Raw genomic sequence first — 17,082 nt, forward strand, 5'->3', positions numbered from 1 at the left:
CCCTTTGAATTAATTATTTTTCAAGGGTTTTTTCCTTTTAATTCTTAGTTTTTATATATATAAATAATATTAAAAAAGAAAAAGTGGAGTTCCTTTGGGGTTCTGGATACTCTTCCAATGTCAGAGAGAAAAGGAAACAATTATGCTATTTAAAAGGGGGGGGGAAAGCTCTTAATATAATTTTTTTTCTTTTTTTTTCTTTGAACAAGCATATTTATTTCCTTTCCCTGTCCCCCATGGAGCGGGCTCAGTGCAAAGGGATGTTGGCCTGCAAGGAGAGAGCAGTCTGAAGTGCCCCGATGGGCTTGGTGCACATTCTTGCTCTCCTTACAAGCTGCATGCTTCATGAGCAGCAAGAGATTGGCCAAGCTGCTTGAGAGAGGTGAAAAGGACGCTCTTCCTCCTTCCCCAGTCCCTCCCGCTTCTTTGCTTCCAGCATTAGACCTTGGAGAAAAGGAGTAGAATCCAGCAGAGTTGCTCGAAGAGAGAGGAGAGCCGTGTGGGATTTAAACACTGATAAGGCTCAACCACTTGGCTTGAGTGCTGTGACCCTGGGATGGAGCAGGTATCTCCGAAGGATCCAATGCCTCCTCTTTCCCCCCCCCCCCCCCTTCTCTTTTTTCCCTTTTTTTTTCTTTTCTAAATCTTGCAGTGAGGTGTGGAGGAGGAAGGAGGATCTCAAAGCCATTATCTCTTCTGCTGGTTGTTCCAACACACCACTGCTGCTATGCCATGCTAGAGAGGGTGGCAGAACTTGAGTGTTTGTATCCCCCCTCCTCACATCCCTCCAGGGAAGGCAAAGGCAGCGCAGTGACTGCCGCTGCCCAGGACTGAGCTCACAAACCGTTGTGCTTTCAGCATCCCAAAAAGAAGGGATGATGCTACCTGGACGGATGCTGGAAGAGCTAATTCCCCATGTGACCTGTGAGGGACCTTTCAGACCTCCATCCTGACAGCATCTCAAGCAACCTGTGTCTGACATCCTGTCACACGTTGATGCTTGGAAATGAAGAAATGGGTTGCTCCAGGACAGCAGAGCGGTGGGAGATAGGCTGAACGGCCTCTTTTTAGTTCATCTGTGTCAATGTACTCAAGAAACAGATGTCTCCATCCACATGAACTAACAGCAGCTATGCAAGTAAAAACCACTAGTCTTCTATGTTTGTGTGTTTTTTCCCATGGGCCAGCCAGAAGCTGCTACGAAAGGGGCATAATACGGAAAGACAAGTAACATACTCCAATCTATGCAGACTTCCTAGCATGATGCATTGTACTGGAGTGGCAGGATGTTCCTTGTTTTCAGGTAAAAACTAAAAAAACCAGCACAAGTCCCAGAGGATTCATTTATATTCCAATTTCAGTTCCTTTGCAGCATGCAGCCTCGTAGCACAGCAGAGAGAAATGCTGAGCTTTAAGTTACAGCTGGAGCTGGCCCTACCAGGTCCATACCTTGTGGTCTGAAAGGCAGGTGGAGGGGGTAGGGTGGCACGGTTTCCCTACAGGTTTTTCTTTTTGCAGCTTCTCCTGAAACTCACGGTGCTTTTCTAGGCTAAGCCAAGGAAACAACATAAGCAGAACAGCAGGTCAAAGACTCTGGCTCATCTTGGGTGTTCATAGAGGTCTAAGATGGGCTGTGAAGTTTGTCAGTCACTCTTTCCTCCAGTGCTGCCAGTGTTTTTATTTGAAGCCATTTGTTTGTCTAGCTTGTTATTTTTGTTTGATGGGGTGGGAAAAGAAAAGAGGATCGCCTTGTGGGACTTGTCCTTCAGTGTATGACCCAGAGCAATGTGGTGAAGTGGAGAGCAGAGTCACCTCCCCTTCTGCCCCTCCGTTAACTTGGAGAGTGCTGCTCAGTTATGCTGAAATACGCTCCTTGTTCAGTGGAAGCCTGGCTCAGTGGGATGGATAGCTGGTGGACTGTGCTGCTTCAGAAAACCGTCCACCTCCTTACTGCAAAGCACATCAGAAGGGTCTGCAGGCTGCAGCTCCCTTCTGGAGGTCTGCTTGAGCTGAAGCCTGGTTGTGTTTGCAGTCCTGAGAGGCCTAATTGTCATTCCCTTCTGGCTGCACAGTGCAAATTGCGCACTTGGGGTCGGTAAAGAAAAGAGCGTTGCTTGGCTGAAATCAAAACAGCGAGGAGCTGGAGGCATTCCTCAGCTTTGCTCTGGGCCAGGTATTCCCGTGGCCACAGCTGGATCTTGAGGGGAGAAAAGAGCAATGCAAATAAAGCAGCAACCAAAAGGGAATGCCTGTCATGCCGATCATGAGTGTCTCGGTTCGTACAGCTCCCCAGGCTGCCGGTGGTGCAGAGTGAGAGCTGGGAGCCAAGTGCTGTGGGGTCAGGGCAGCAGATGAGGTTGGTGCTGTCACTGAACAGGGTGGGAGCAAGGGGTCACAGTCCAGTGCAGAAGATGGGCTAACACAGTCCATCCATGTCCTGAATCAGACTGATGGCTTGTTTGGGCTGGACACGGAAGGCAGTTTAAGAACAAAAGTAAATAAACTTGACATTTCTGTAACAAGAGGTTGGCTGAGCTGCAGTGAGCCCAGGCCACCCCACACGGTGAAATCAGAGGGCTTCTTTCTAAAAGGCAGCAGGGCTGCTGCCTTACTTTCCTCGTAACCATCCCTTAGTAACTGACCTGGTCTCCTGAGGGATTGTTTTAATATTACCCTGAAGTTTTGCACACCTGGAGAGGAGGAAAAGGCCCCTTCAACAGTGAATCTGAACTGCCCAGTGGCATCTTTCAGCACATCATACCTCTGGGCTGAGCGGGGTGGGATAGTAACCTTTTAAAAAAGGCACCTGAAAGATCCCTGTGCTACCCTGCTTCCTCTCCAGAACATGCAACTATGGTTGAGGACCTGATGAATTTTTCTTTTGGGATGCACGTCCCCAGTCAGAGATACATGAAGCTGAAAAAGTGGGAGACTTCAAAGCTCCGGAACAGCGCAGCTGCAAAGCGGCCTCAGGGAAGATGGCAAGCTGTGTCCTCCGGCAAGTGTTGCCTTCTAATGGGGGTTCAACTTGACGTCTTTAAGATTGGGGTAAAGGAAGACACTTCTTAGCCCCAATCCCAGCACTCATGATGAGTTGGAGTCTCCTCCCTGGGTATAAATTGATACAGATCTGCTGCATCTAAGGGCTTGTGCCAGTTTGCCCCACACGGGATTTGGTGCATCGCTTCCAAATCCCAACTGAGAAAGCCAAAAGCAGGAGGCTGGTTTCCCCGGCCTGTTGTGTTCGTTGTGGTTGCTGATGCTAAGCAGTTCTCCAGGGCTAAAGAAAACTTGAAGGTCAGTGGGGAGGCTCCATGTATCCTGGCTTACTGCTCTGCCCATGGCTCCTGAGCGCTGTGGCTGGGGTTTCCCAAGAGCTCGCCGCAGCATACTCATGCCAGCCTGAGAGCGCCGCAAACTGACTTGCCAAGCTAGCGTCATGCAACGATTGAGCCACGTGAAAGCCAGCTCTGGTCCACTGCTAATCCCTATGGTGCCATTTCTGGACCAACTCAAAGCTTGCTGAGACATGCTCCAAGCTAGTCCCGTAAAGCCCACTGTACTGGGAAGGAGAGCAAAAAGAAAAACAATCTTGTGGGCAGAAAGCATTGTTTTTGTGTGTTTCTTGGTTTTGGGTTTTCTTTTCATTACCACCATGTTGAGCTCTCGGAAGTTTATGGGCTGCCCCTAAGCTGGGAGAGCGCAGGTTTGCAGTGGTTGAGGCTTGCTGGGTTTCCCGTGGAGGCAGCACAGGGGCCAGGGCCTGTCCCCGTGCCATGGTTGGCGGACACGGTCACTCTGGTCCTTGTTGGACTTCTGCTCAGTGGTTTTCATGGGCTGTGCCAAGCGACTCTTCCTTCTGCTCCCATCCTTGCTCGGCTCAATGCCACCTGCAATGCCTTGGATTTTTGCTTGCATCTTAGATCTTCTTTTTTTTTTTTTCTCCTTCTCCTCCTTCTTGATGTCTAGCAGAGCTAGCCAGTCTGGCTGGGGCAGAAAATAGGGTGGGGAAAACGGGGTGGCCGTGAGAATGGAGAAAGGAAGGGGGGCCGGCCCAGGATCCCCGTGTCGCTGGTCCTGCCTCTGTCAGGGAGAGGACTGTTGCTTGGTTTGAGGCGAGGGACAATCATCTCTCCCTCAGTCCTTTTGTAGCACAAAAAAAAGCCCAGCCTGTGGATTTGTGCTCAGATAGCTCTTGCTGGGGGACCAACGGGATGGCTGTTGGACCCCAGCTGGGACAAGGAGGAGCTCGGGGGCTCTCACAGCATGTGTCTTGACTGTGATCCGAACACATTGACTAGCTTAATAAAATACAAGATGTTTGTACCTCTTCTTTCGTGGTGATTCGTAGCCCAGCCCGTGTTTCTCCTACACAGCTCCAGAGACGGGTACATTTTTGATATGTGAATCCACCCTCAAAGGTATGCTTTGCTGACCAAACTTTCTGCTTTTCAGAAAAAAAAGCTTTGCCATTCCCAACCCCTTTGAATGTTACCTGTCTCGGGTGAAGGAAGGCAGAGCCTTGGTTTGCTTTTGATTTGATAGGATGAAATGTAGGTGGGTCCCTTCCTTATCCCTGTAACAGGAATAGTATTTCCTTTGTTCTTTTCCCCTTTGCTCACTGCCTTTGTGGCTCAGGATGAGTTTGTCCTCTTGCCAGGACTCTGCATGTTGCTGCCCACAGGAGCATCCCCAACGCCGGCAACGTTGGGATCAGCAGAAATAACCACCGTGGTTATTGGGCGGCTTCTCAGCTCGGTTTTAAAAGGGGGTTTGGAAAGTATACATTTTTAAAAATGTGCAACTTTTAAGTGTTAATTTGAAGTGCCTTTAAGAGGCTTGGTTTCAGGGCCAGAGCTGGGTAGCACACTTGAAGTCAGGCTCTGAGGGTCCAGGCCAGGCACTGGTGACTAGGGAAGCCGCAGGGCGGTGTTTTATAGGGGAAGAAGAAAAAAAAAGTCTTCCATTCCCTGTATTCATTCACACCAAAGCTCCTCTATTTGCTCTGCTAGTGGAAAGTATTGAGCCAGGCACCGATATAATTTCCTCTCCCTCTCCAGTTCTTCGGAGGCTGCCAGCAGTGGGAATGTCGGAGAGGGAGGTTGTGAAAAGGCGAATCCGGCTTTCAGTCCCTAGCGGAACAATAGGCTGTGGGCAACCTCTTCCCACGGGGCGAGATGTGCCTTGCGTCCCAATGCCGCTGCCTGCAGTGGCACAAAAGGGACCTGTCACTGCCGGCTCTGTCCCCTCCAAAGGGGCTGGAAATGCCTCTTGCGCCTCGAGAGGGCTGTGCCAAGATGCTGCCCAGCATTAATGGCCCTGGCGGGGGCTGCGGCTGCGCTACCTGCCCTGTTAACAAACTCTCTGTGCCTCTGTTTTCAGTCGGCGTAGGCACCAGCGTAGGCTGCAAGGGGTGCCCCAGCGGTGTGGGTCCGGCCCACACCCCTCGCGCTGGAAATGAACCGAGGGGTTTTCTCCCACAAAATTGAAGCGGGACAAAAGCCTTACAACACTGATCAAGAGCTGGGACTCCTGGTCCTGCTCATTGGGGTGCCAAGTTCTCAGAAAGCTGCAGGAGCCTCCCCCTCTCCAGTCCCGCTCACCAGCCATTCCCCTCCCTCTCCGCACCTCCGCTTCCCACCTCTCCCTGCACAGAGATGTGATTTCCCTGCCCCCGGTACATCCCCACCCAGGGTTTGCTGTGCTTCACGCAGGTTGTTTTGGAGGGGCTTTTCAGCACCGGGGCCTGCATCCCTGTGTAGATACGGCAGGTCCCTTTGCAGGCAGGCAATGAGGCCCCAAACCCTCCCACCGCCCTCCTGGCAACGCTGACCGGAGAAATGCGGCTTCCCCTTGGCTGGGGCTGCTGGTGCACCAGAGCCCTGTATGCAGAGCAGCCCCACGCCTGCGGCTCTTCCTACCGAGCGTGGTGGATTTGAGCTGCTTGTCCTGGGGCGCTGCGGCTCCCCGTGCTGTGCCCAGCACCCACGGCTGAGCTGGGAACATGAGCCCTCCGGGGGTAAATAAATCCCCAAAGACGGGGGCTTTGAAAGCATCAATCCCGCTCACAGTTCGACCCTCCACCTCCTGAACAGTGACTGCATCCAACGGCAGCGTGGACGCCTCTGCTGGCATTTGCTCCCACGGACTGAGCCTGAGCCACCTCCAGCCCTCCTTGTGCCAGCGGGACACGGTCAGGTCAGTTGGGGATGTTTTCCCAAACTTGCTTTTGCTTTCTCCACCTCTCTCCATCTCCCAGATCCCATCTGCAGCACTCGTGGAACCCCGTGGTGTAACCTGGCTGCTGTTTGCTGTGGGTCCCTATGTGGACCTGGCTCCATCACGCACCCCAGCTCTCCCAGCTGAAGAGCTCGTTGGCATTTCAAGTCTGATGCCCGGAGCCACTTTCCAATAGTCCCTCCACTGATGGAGGTGCATGTGCCCCTCCGGCAGCACACTGGAGGCAAACCCCACCCACGTACAGTGAGGAGTCTTGCCTCCGGGGGGGGGATTTTGGGGGGGGATTTCAGCCAAAGCAGGCAGCGAGGCCCGTGGCAAGGCAGGCGGCGTGTCCAGCACAAAGCTCTCTTTGAGCCGCTGCGGAGAGGCCCCGACTGCCCTTTCCGCCAATGAGCAGGAGCTGCCAGGGAGGGACCCGTTGGCCGCTCTCCACCACCACAGCCCGGGGAGGCAGCCGGGGAGAAGGGCAGCAAGCGGCAGTGGTGGGGCCGAGTCCCCCGGCCTGCGGTGGCAAGGAGGGGGCTCCGCAGGGCGGCTGGAGAGAGGGGGACGCCCAGCACGGCATCGCCCACCACCATCCCACCAGTGCTCCTCGCTGGCTCCGCGCTCCTGCTCCTGCTCCACGCAGGGTGGTGGGAGGTGTCTCCGGATGCTTTCGGGTTGTTTGGTTTTCTTCCTTTTTCTCCCCCCCTTCTAAACCACTGGGTGAGTTTTGGGCTGGGGGGTGGGTGGGGACACTCAGGACTCCCCTCGTGCTTTCCCTGTGCCGTGCCTCAGTTTCCCCACTGGGGAAACACTTGCCCAGCCGCCCAGTTCAGTGTCCAGCTTCATCCTGGCCCCTGCGTAACACAACCTCTCTGGCTGGGCCAGGGCTCGGGGAGCCTGCAAGGCGTCCATGGGGCTTTTCCCCCTCTGTGGTGGCCTGGTCCTAAGCCTGCGTCTACCAGGGACATCCCCAGAGCAGGTAAACAGGGTTGTGAGCCACCACGGGGAGGGGGGATGTGGTGGGACAGGGGACGAGGGCAGGGTCTGGCTCTTTCCTGCAACCCCCCCAACTGCTGCCAGCCCCCACCCGTGGCCCCATCGTGCTCGCCCCCATCCTGGGCCTGGGGATGAGCCTGCTTAGACACCCCCCCACCACCCGCTGTGGCTCTCTGGAAGAGTCAAAGGGGGAGCAGGCTTTGCTGATCGCATCCCTGGAAAAAGATGCTGACCTGAGCCAAGAGCCAAGCTGGGGGGGCGGCTGTCCTGGCTCCTGCGGCCCCATCCCCGTCACCCAGTGGGCTCTGTCCCATCTCCGCAGGACATGGGCTGTGGCCTGGTGCCCCAACACCTCTAGCCCTGAGCGCCTCAGACCTGCCATGCTGACGATAAAGCTGCCGCAGATCTTCAGGGTCCATCAGGTGCCTCGGGTACGTGTGGCTGGGTGATGGTGGGGCTCTGCCCCCAGGTTTCTCCCCCTAGTTCCCTCATCCAAGGTGGAAAAATCACCTGGTGTCCCCACCCACCTTTGCTCCAGCTGGTGAGACACTCCCAGCCCATCCTGCCTCAGTTTCCCCACCCACCATGAGGCCAGAACAGCTCTCCGGGGCTGCCCCACTCCCCCTGGTGTGTCCCCTGACCAGCCCCACTGTCCCCACAGATCTTCTGGGAGGATGGGATCATGTCAGGGTACCGGCACCCCAAGAGCTCAGCCCTTGACTGCATCCTCAGCTCCTTCCAGATGACTAACGAGACAGTCAACATCTGGACGCACTTCCTACCGACCTGGTGGGGATGGGGACAGGGACAGAGACGAGGACATGAACAGGAATGGCGATGGGCATGGGGATATGGGATAGAGACAGGAATGGGGATGGAGATGGATATGGGGACAGGGACAAGGCTGGGAATGATGAAAGGATGGAAATGGGAATGAGGACAGAGACAGGTGTGGGGACAGACAGGTGTGGAGACAGGGACAGGGATGGGGACAAGCATGGGGATGAGGAGGGGCTGGAGGTGGGAATGGGGACAAAAGGCTGGGGATGGGGACAAGGATGGGGATGGGGATAGGGACAAGGCTGGGGATGGGGACAAGGATGGGGATGGGGACGGGGACAGAGACGGGGATGGGGATAGGGACAGGGATGGAGCTCACCCCGATATATGCTGTGCCCGCAGGTATTTCGTGTGGCGCTTCCTGGTGCTCTCATCCTCCCTGGATTTCTGCCAGGAGCCCTACCACTGGCCCCTGCTCATCTACCTGCTGCTCGTCTGCCTCTACCCCTTCGCCTCCAGCTGCGCCCACACCTTCAGCTCCATGTCGGCACGCGCCCGCCATATCTGCTATTTCTGTGACTATGGAGCCCTCAGCCTCTACAGCCTGGGTGAGCCACCGCAGAGAGGGACTGGCATAGGGATGGGGACGGAGACGGGGATGGAGACAGAGATGGGGGCAGGGACGGGGAGCCCCTGGCCCCATGATGCTGCATTTCTCTTGCAGGCTGTGCATTTGCATACGGTGCCTACGCAATGCCAGACCACTGGGTCAGCGGTGGTTTGCACCACTACTTTGTCCCTGCGGCTGCTTTGAACTCCTTTGTCTGCACCGGTCTCTCCTGCTACTCCCGGTATGTTTTGGGTAAAAGCACCAGCACTGCAGCTGGGTGGAGACTGGGGCTCCTCCTCCTCAGCTTTGGGGTCCTGCAGAGTGTCTCTGGGGGTGGTCCCCCCTGCTCAGGCAGTGGGTCTGGCCCAAAGCCAAGGTGCTTGCAGGGTCCTCACTGTGGGGGCTGACAGGGGTCCATGCCCCCCCCCCCCCCCCCCCCCCCCCGCCCTGTTCCCCCTTCACAGCTTCCCTGAGCTGGAGCGTCCCCGGCTGAGCAAGGTGCTGCGGACGGCAGCTTTCGTGTACCCCTTCCTCTACGACAACATCCCACTCTTCTACCGGGTGAGTCAGGGTGTCCTGGGGCAGGGGTCAGGTGCCACCACCACAGGGTGCTTCCAGAGGTGGTGTCCCCCCGTCTGTTGCTCACCCGCCTTCCCACAGCTCCTCTTCTGCTTCTGGAGCAACTGTGCCTGGAATGAGGCTGTGGCTGGGTACTGCTACCACCTCCTCTTTGCACTGCTCACCGGCTTCCTCTTCACATCCCACCTGCCTGAGCGCCTGGCGCCCGGCCGCTTTGACTACATCGGTGAGCAGCAGCCCCCAGTGCCACGGCTCCAGTCCCCTGCCCCCCAGAGCAACCCCTTGCAGCAGGAGCTGGGCAAGGAGTCCCAGCACCCAGGGTGACACTGGCCTCTCACCCCGGGCAGGACACAGCCACCAGCTCTTCCACATCTGTGCTGTGCTGGGCACCCACTTCCAGCTGGAGGCCATCCTCTGTGACGCGTGCTCGCGCCGGGCCTGGCTGCGGGGCCGCCTGCCCGCCCCCGGGCTCTCCGGCACCTTTGGCACTGCCGGACTGGCCCTTTTGGGCAATGCTGCCATCATCGGCGCCTTCACCGCTGCCTTGCCTTGGGTGCCTGGCAGCTCTGTCAGCCCCCCAAGCGTCCCCACCGAGGCTGGGCGCTGTAGGGACCCGTGACACTGCAGGGTGAGTGGCTGGGCTGCAGGGGCTGTGGGGACCCAGATGTCCTACCACCCCCCCAGAGCTTTCCCCCCCCCAAGTGTGGGGAGAAGAGTGTGAGGGGCTCAGATGCCTGGGTTCTGCTGTTGAGTGTCTTGGGGTGTCATAAGATGAGGCATGTCCCCCAGCCCCGGTCCCTCTGCAGCCAGCCAAGCTGCCCCTCCAGTGCCTCAGTTTCCCCACCTTTTAAATATGGCTAATCTTACTCATCACTGCAGGGAGGCCACTGTAGTGCACTTATGCTGCACCTAACCCATGTAGCAGCCCCGCACGGAGGCACCCAGCCTCAGCCCCAGGGCGTGGGACCCCCAAATCCATGGACCACCTCACTGGCCCTTTTCCCAGCAGGTTCAATGTAGTAACCTTGGGGACACGTGTGTGTGTGTGTGTGTCTGTCTGTCTGTCTGTGTGTCGGGGGGGGGTGTGGGGTGGGTGGCTCTAGCTGCAGCACGGCCATTGCTCAGTGTCAGGCACTGGGTGTCTGGGGGCTGCGGGGACTGGGGCTGGATGCGGAGCTGAGGGATTTGGGTTTGAGGTGAGCACGCAGGGGGCTCACAAAGGCCATGCACATGGGAGCAGGGGTCAGTGCCTGGCATGGAGTTGGCCCCAGTGCCCTGGCTGAGCCAGGCAGCGTGGGCCAGGGGTCCTGTGCTGTGGGACCTCAGGAGCTGTGGCCAGGGCCATACAGGAGATGAATTTGGGGCAGGGGGGGCGATATGTTGCCCCGTGTGGGGACCCAGCAGCAACGTTGCAGGTGGTTCAGGGAGGATAGGAGAGACAGAACCCAGCAGCCCCCAGCATATGTGTGTGTGTGTGTGTGTGCACGCACACAAAGGGCTGGGATGCTGTGGCTGTGGCTGGGCAGAGCACCATGCATGGGACTAGGGTCCTAATCTCCCCCCCATTTCACCCCCCCCCCCCCCCCCCCCCCCAGCCCCGGCCTTAATGAAATGGTGGTTTGCTAAGGCAACCCTGCCACTGGGAAGGGCACAGGGCTCTGGGGCACATGGAGCAGCCCCGCTACCCCCTAATAACCCCACGCGTGGGACAAGCAGCTTTAAATTAAACTGGAATAACGGCGGTGCAAGCGCTGGGCTCATCATTGCCAGGGACAGGCGTCGGATGGTGATGGACACCGTTCTGCCCCAGGGCCTTTGGGTGTTGGGAGAGGGAGGAAGGGGCCGGGGGTCCTCAGCCTCATGGGGATGACACGGGGTACTTCCGCTGCGGTCTCACACCCATCCCACGCCCTCAGACCAGGAAGGAGCTGGCTACACCATTTGTGCATTTATTTCTTTCCACGGTTAACAGAAAGGGGTGTAAAAGGAGGGCTGCTTGCAGGAGGTTTGGTGCTCTGAGCTCAGACCCAGCACCTGCAGGGCCACAGCATGGCTGGGGGGCAGTGGGGGCTAGACGGGGCCGTAGAAGCGCCGGTATGCCTCCTGGAAGCCGATGTGGTCGGCCAGCTCATCGCAGTTGGGGTTGAGCTCGCACACCTCGCGTTTGGCCTCCAGTGGGTCCCACGCGGCACCGTAGACACTGCTGGGGACAGATGAGGGGTGTGGGGGATGTTGGAGGGTCCCAGCCCTGTGGGGGCTGGAGGCTCCTGGGAAAGGGCCCAGCCAGCGGGGTCCCCCCCCTCCCAAAAATGGGATTTCATTGTATGTGCTGGATGGGGAATGCATGCCCTCCCTGGTGTCACCCGGGAGGACATGGTCCCCAGCACAACGGGGTCAAGCGCTACCTGTCATAGATGTAATTCCTCTTGTGTCTCCGCACCACCTCGGCGCTGGCGCGTTTGGAGACGAAGGCTGCGGGGACATAGCAGGGGGTCAGGGAGAGCTGGGTCCCCCCATCCCTGGGGCAGCAGGGCCGAATCCAGTCACTGACACTCACCTTCGGAGCTGGGCGAGTCGTCTGCGCTGATGGAGCGGTCAGCAGCTGTGAGGGATGGTGCAGAGCGGTCGTGGCAGCCGGTGGGCTCGGGAGGGCCCTGTGCAGGCTGTGCCCTCACCCTGCTCCTCCTTTTGGGGCTCTCGGCCCACCCCCCCCCCCCGGCTCTGACCCCTCACCCAGACCCCCTCCCAACCTGGCAAAGGGAGTCCCAATCCCTGTTCCCCTGCTCCAGCCCTGCACCCTCCACCCCAAGGCTCAGCAAATCTCTCTCCAAGCCCCTTTGCTTCCCTCCAGCTCAAAGCAGAGCCCTGCCTGGGGCACAGCCTCCCCCAGCCCCGGGCCCCATCGCCTTCCCTGGACACCCCCTACCTCTGCGGCAGAGGCCAAGGGTGAGAAGGGCCAGGAGGGTCAGCAGGACGAGGGACCTCATGGTGCCTCTCCGCACAGGCGCTGTGCTCAGTGCAGCCCCTGGTCCCTGAGCAGCTTTATAGGGTGCTGCGACTGCTGTCAAGGAGGGGCCCTGTGGCCCTGCCAGAGCTATTTCCAGCACATCCGCTGGGGCCAGGAGCCGCCAGCACAGGCGGCAATTGTGGTTTGGGGTGAACTTGGTTCCCCCGTGACCAGCCAGAGCCCAGAGGGAGGAAAAACGCAGCCCCAGGCCAGTGGAGATTTGCTGGTGGGCCCAGCCCTGCCGGCCTGGCAGCACCCGGTCCCCCAGCCCCTAACTGGGATGGGAGACGGGGCGCTGGTGGGACTCCTCGCCATACTCCTCAGTCACTGACTGGTCTGTCCCAGTTCCCGCTGCTGGATCCCAGCAGCGTTGCTGCCACGCTAGGAGAGTTTCCTGCCAAAACCCGCGGGGTTTTCCTCTCCGCGCAGGGCCAACAGGGACTCGTCGGCCAATTTTTTTGCCTCGGGGCCCAGTGCGTGCTCCTTCTGTGGCATCGTCATCACAGCCCCTTGCTGGGGCTGACTGCCATGACCCAGGAGGAGAGGGCGAGCAGGTGCCCTCGCCCTCGGGCTCCATGCAGCTCTCCCACACCGCATCCCATGGGTAGATGCTGTGTGCCAGGGCCAGGGCCCCAGGCAGCACCTGTTCCTGGGAACAGGACCTCAGAAAGAGGTCCGGCACCTCTTAAAACCCCAAAACAGGGCTTTGCGAGAACAAAAAAGCGTGCTGCTGGTGTGGTTCAGGCACCGAGCAGAGGTGAAGGGGAGTGGAGCTGCTGGAGAAGCAGAATCTCTCGTTCATCCCACCTTTTGCTTCCTACTCTCCACAAGACCCCAGCAACGCTCAGGGCGGTCACCCACCTCCAGAGTTTGCTCCTATTTAATTCCAGGAGGGCTCCAAGCAGCGGGAGCTCCCAGGGCCGCCTGGGGTCACATTCCTCTTTAGGATCCTGACCACTTTCCAGACTTTCAGATCCTATAAATCCCAGCCCTGTCTTGAAAAGCGGAACTGGAGGCTTTGGGGTGGAGGAGGAGAGAAATGTTGAAGCCAGAGCCTTTGTCAAACCAACCCATAAACTACAGAGTACGGGGGCCAAGCGCACACAGCGGGAGCCAAGACCGGGGGAACAACAGCTCCAATTTATTTAGATTATAATGCAGCGAGGGAAGGCTTGTTTACGACAGAAGGAAAATATGCCCTAAGTCAGTCAATCGCAGGCTCTGGCTACCTCTAATTGAAAACAGGGGCTTGTGCTTGGTGGAAATCGCCACCATTGTTCTCAGAATTTGTACTTCCCCACCACGCAGGGCACAGCCTCTCCTTGGGACAGCATGCACTAACAGCCGAAAAATGTAACAGGCGCAGAGGACGACAGGTGACCAGAGAACCTGCCGCCCTTGGCAGCCCTGGTGCCTGTTGGAAACAGACTCACAGTCAGCCCTTGTCAGGCTCAGTAAGACTCTCCTCATTATCTGCCCAGCCCGGAGGAAGGCCCTCTTGTTCATTTTGAAGGAACACCTCACTTGCAGGCTTTCACTAACGCCCCGGCAGGCAGACTCCAGCGAGTCCCTGCTTCCCTGGCTGGCAAACTTCTGATGAGATGGTAAAGAACAACTCCAGATGGGTAAAACCAAACCCAGTCTGGTTCCAGGAGTCAACATGGAGGTTTCACAGGAAAACATCAAATCCCTTTGCCACGAGCCCACAAAGTCGAGGCAGGACCATTCTAACCTCTGCTCGTCTCCACACGCACGAACAGCACATCCCCGGCTCCTTCACACTGTGGTCCTTGGAGAAGAGCCCTCAGCGTGTATCTGCTGGGAGGGGAGCAGGGTTGGAAAGTAACTGGAAAAAAAGAATAAATGGCAACAAGGAAGCAGCTGCTGACATGTCTGTTCTGATGGGTCACGGGCGGACAATTGTTTAAAAGATGCAGATACGGAAAATGAACACTTGCAAAAATGCGGCAAAAGAGTCCAATGTGGCTATTTACACTCCAGCTGTACAAAATGCCACGGTAGCGTTTACCCGGTGGCTGGCTTCGTGTGCTACAGCTCCCTGGCTCCTCGCTCCTGTGCACAGCACAGCCTCTGTGCATAAGACACCGATTTTTCTCTAATGCACATCTGAAATAGCTTCAAGGCCACAAATTTGGCTTTGGTAAGCTAGAATCACGCCCGTCGCAGCGCTAAAGAAGCGTGTGAGTGTACAGACATGCTCTGGCTATCAGATCTGTAGGATTCTCCTCCCTGTTGAGCTGGGCGGGGAATAGGAAATTGTCATCTATTTCCAAAGACCCTGATGTGTTCTTTTTTTATTTCTTCACAAACTTTGATCAAATTGCGCGAGCCCAGCAGCTTTGCAGTCCCGCTTCAAGTTTCTTCCGGCCCGACAAGAGGAACGCGAGTTTGCCTGGTTCGTATACGCCATGCGCAGAGTCCCGCTTCCCAACGCGTTGTCAGTGCTTCCGAGATGAGGATAAACTCCCCCCTGCAGAATCTTCCCGCATCCTCACTGGGGCTCCTTGAATGTCATGATGAGTTCTCGTTGCTCTTTACTAATTGCCTGGAAGTAAAACACCCACCACTGAACTCAGCAAAGTGGTTTTCTCCACAGATGCCAGAGTTCAGGACACAAAGCAGGCTGATATAACACAGAGCGTCATACATACTGCCGTCCCCAGCACGTACGGAACACAACCCGCTAATCCCACACGCTCACCCACAGAAACATCCAAGACCTCCAGTGAAAATACCCGGGCCTCCCCAGTCAACTTCAGCAGTACTTGGCTCCTGGTAAGGCCTTTGACAAGTGGAGGGCTTAAATACAGCGCAGCCATTTGCTAGTCAAGCCACAGAATAGTGTTTCTTTCAGGCTGATGCTGCAAAGAGAAGGGGCTTTTATTTGTTTATTGTTTATTTTTACCTGCCAGGCATGTTTGCGAGCTTGTATCAGCTGCTGCAGCTCTGCAATCCTATCCCTCCCTGCAAGCACAGACTCCGCTACCTTCCTGTTCTCTTCCTCCTTCTCCTTTAGGACTTTCCGCAAGTATGACCTGTGCTTAAGGAGGTATGGCACCATAGCGCTGCGAACGTCCTCTTCTGGGATCCCGCTGGGACGCCTGGGAACAAACTGGGATGTGAAGCAACCAGAGGGCAACAATCTTGCACAGCAATTAGTCTTGCGCACCTCAACTGGAAGCTGAGCTGCTGCCATAATGTATCAGCTGACCGACTCCAGCAATTTACCTCTGGCACCAGATGCTTGAGGACAGCTAGAACATGTGGTTCTAACGGGCACCCCCATTGCGTAGCCCCCGAACGCCCTACATGAAGGAACGGGAGGAGTCCTTCCCAAAACCCAGCTGTTAGTTGAGGTCTGGCGGCAGGCAGGATGTAATTAACTTCCCCAAACAAGAAATCGTGATGACGCTTTTGATTAAAAGACTCAGCCTGCCTTCAGGGCAAACAAAAGGCAGAGCGTACAACGTCCAGCGTCTGCCGAGTCCTTAAGCAAGGCATCCTGACAAGACACGTTGATGTGAGCTCTGCTATTAGAGCAATAGCCGTGGCTAAAACACGCCGTCAGCCTTTTGAATTATTCAGAATTGAGTTTACCTCCCCTCTGGTCTCAGCAGCACTAACCTCCTCCTTGCACTGAGGAAGCATAGATACCTGACCTAGAGAAGCACAGATAAAACTTATTTTCGGATGTTTTAGACACAATAACATTACTGTTAAGATACAAGAGGTTTAAAAATATCCCCTTGCAGCACAAGGCCTACAGGACACATCAACATGACCAAAACATCACACTTTTGCCCTTGAAGGAGCACGCCTCCACACACACACACGCTCCCCAGACTACCTTCCACAAGACTGTCCATACCATGCAGGCTCTTCCCGGTTCTTTGCCTCCTCCACAATCTTATCCAGTGAATTAAAGAGCGCCTCCAGATTCCCTTCATCCTTTACCTCCTGGATCTCCTCCTGTGAAGAAAGGACACCACAGGGATTCAGCAGGACCCAAACTGAACTGACACGGGCATCATTCCGCCTGCGAGCCCCCGCTTTTCCCTGGATGGAGGCTACATCCTGGGAATTGCCAGGTATTGAGTCACCTAAAAGACGTGTGGACATAGCGCTCAAGGGCATGGTTTAGTGGTGGAGTCGGCAGCGCGAGGTTAACGGTTGGACTTGGTGATCTTAAGGGTCTTTTCCAACCTAAAAACGATTCTATGGTTCTACAGCTCTTTCTGGGGAAGACAAAGAGGTCCGGAAGAATCCCTGGGGAGCAGTCTTAACTTTCTGGTTTCGCCATTCGAGAAATGCATTTGCTACCCTTAATATCAACGCGTTCAGCGCCTTCACGCCGAGGGCCTGAAGCCCCTCCGAAGGCACGCACGTCCCCGAGCCCCTGCCCCGAAGGGCCTGCTTCCCCCTTCACCTTGATGGACGACTGCAGCTGGGATATAAACTGATCGTAAATGCTCCTGGTCATCTCGGGCTGCAGTTTGTAGAAGCAGCGGTAGCAGTTTGCGAACCTCTGGTAGCTGCAAGACCGGAGGGGCAGGGGTGTCACTGCAGGGGTGTCACTGCCAGGGGCCGGGGCCTCCTCGGGGCAGGGCTCGGCCGGGCCCCGGCTCCCACAGAGCGGCCCGTCCTGGCGAGACCCCGCTCCTGCCTCACCTCCCGGCTGCTGCCAGCTTCTCCAGGAAGGTGTCCACCACGGTGGTGAAGACCTGGGCGCGGCCCGGCGCCGCCGGTACGGATGGGGGGGGGCCGCCGCCGCCGCCGCCCGCCGCAGCCTCCTCACCGCCGCTCCGCGCCTCCGCCATGTCCAGCCGCCCAACGGCCCCGCCGCCGCCGCCCATTGGCCGCCGCC

At 56.8% G+C, this 17,082-nt stretch overlaps 3 protein-coding genes and 1 long non-coding RNA gene across 6 annotated transcripts; 2 read left to right on the forward strand and 2 right to left on the reverse strand.

Annotated features, from left to right (window-relative positions):
• Positions 1 to 11: 11 nt before the first annotated feature.
• LOC143171005 (uncharacterized) lies at positions 12 to 4,326 on the forward strand. Its single transcript, XR_012997121.1, has 2 exons — positions 12 to 565; positions 653 to 4,326. It is a non-coding gene; the product is annotated as an uncharacterized LOC143171005 (long non-coding RNA).
• Positions 4,327 to 5,694: 1,368 nt separating this feature from the next.
• Positions 5,695 to 10,256, forward strand: PAQR6 (progestin and adipoQ receptor family member 6). 2 transcript variants are annotated; one of them, XM_076360092.1, is made up of 8 exons: positions 5,695 to 6,198; positions 7,544 to 7,652; positions 7,883 to 8,010; positions 8,404 to 8,609; positions 8,726 to 8,852; positions 9,076 to 9,172; positions 9,272 to 9,416; positions 9,538 to 10,256. In XM_076360092.1, the coding sequence occupies exons 2-8, from the start codon at positions 7,602 to 7,604 to the stop codon at positions 9,807 to 9,809; spliced, it is 1,026 nt and encodes a 341-aa protein (XP_076216207.1). In that variant the 5' UTR covers positions 5,695 to 6,198; positions 7,544 to 7,601; the 3' UTR covers positions 9,810 to 10,256. The 2 variants fall into 2 exon arrangements, with proteins under 2 accessions (XP_076216207.1, XP_076216206.1); XM_076360091.1 differs by lacking the exon at positions 5,695 to 6,198 and adding an exon at positions 6,712 to 6,945.
• Positions 10,257 to 11,130: 874 nt separating this feature from the next.
• On the reverse strand, positions 11,131 to 12,177 carry BGLAP (bone gamma-carboxyglutamate protein). Of its 2 annotated transcripts, none has more exons than XM_076360015.1 (4): positions 12,117 to 12,177; positions 11,748 to 11,792; positions 11,596 to 11,662; positions 11,131 to 11,390 (listed from the first exon to the last, which is right to left on the reverse strand). In XM_076360015.1, exons 1-4 carry the CDS (start codon positions 12,175 to 12,177, stop codon positions 11,261 to 11,263), a joined length of 303 nt encoding a protein of 100 aa, XP_076216130.1. In that variant the 3' UTR covers positions 11,131 to 11,260. The 2 variants fall into 2 exon arrangements, with proteins under 2 accessions (XP_076216130.1, XP_076216129.1); XM_076360014.1 differs by having other exon boundaries at positions 11,131 to 11,393.
• A 1,145-nt stretch (positions 12,178 to 13,322) lies between these two features.
• Positions 13,323 to 17,071, reverse strand: PMF1 (polyamine modulated factor 1). Its single transcript, XM_076359991.1, has 5 exons — positions 16,887 to 17,071; positions 16,645 to 16,750; positions 16,087 to 16,187; positions 15,124 to 15,319; positions 13,323 to 14,763 (listed from the first exon to the last, which is right to left on the reverse strand). Exons 1-5 carry the CDS (start codon positions 17,069 to 17,071, stop codon positions 14,710 to 14,712), a joined length of 642 nt encoding a protein of 213 aa, XP_076216106.1. The 3' UTR covers positions 13,323 to 14,709.
• Positions 17,072 to 17,082: the final 11 nt, after the last annotated feature.

Source organism: Aptenodytes patagonicus, chromosome 26, assembly GCF_965638725.1.
Source record: "Aptenodytes patagonicus chromosome 26, bAptPat1.pri.cur, whole genome shotgun sequence".
Classification (NCBI taxonomy): domain Eukaryota; kingdom Metazoa; phylum Chordata; class Aves; order Sphenisciformes; family Spheniscidae; genus Aptenodytes; species Aptenodytes patagonicus.

Excerpts from the sequence above, each read along its gene's own strand:
- PAQR6 (XM_076360092.1), top strand. The coding sequence starts at position 7,602 with ATGCTGACGATAAAGCTGCCGCAGATCTTCAGGGTCCATCAGGTGCCT. Across the intron at positions 8,610-8,725 it reads CCTCAGCCTCTACAGCCTGG|GCTGTGCATTTGCATACGGT; the intron begins GTGAGCCACCGC and ends TTTCTCTTGCAG. Across the intron at positions 9,173-9,271 it reads ACATCCCACTCTTCTACCGG|CTCCTCTTCTGCTTCTGGAG; the intron begins GTGAGTCAGGGT and ends GCCTTCCCACAG.
- BGLAP (XM_076360014.1), bottom strand. The coding sequence starts at position 12,177 with ATGAGGTCCCTCGTCCTGCTGACCCTCCTGGCCCTTCTCACCCTTGGC. Across the intron at positions 11,663-11,747 it reads CGACTCGCCCAGCTCCGAAG|CCTTCGTCTCCAAACGCGCC; the intron begins GTGAGTGTCAGT and ends ATGTCCCCGCAG. Across the intron at positions 11,394-11,595 it reads AGGAATTACATCTATGACAG|CAGTGTCTACGGTGCCGCGT; the intron begins GTAGCGCTTGAC and ends ATCTGTCCCCAG.
- PMF1 (XM_076359991.1), bottom strand. The coding sequence starts at position 17,071 with ATGGGCGGCGGCGGCGGGGCCGTTGGGCGGCTGGACATGGCGGAGGCG. Across the intron at positions 16,751-16,886 it reads AAGCTGGCAGCAGCCGGGAG|CTACCAGAGGTTCGCAAACT; the intron begins GTGAGGCAGGAG and ends CCGGTCTTGCAG. Across the intron at positions 15,320-16,086 it reads AACCGGGAAGAGCCTGCATG|GCGTCCCAGCGGGATCCCAG; the intron begins GTATGGACAGTC and ends GTTTGTTCCCAG.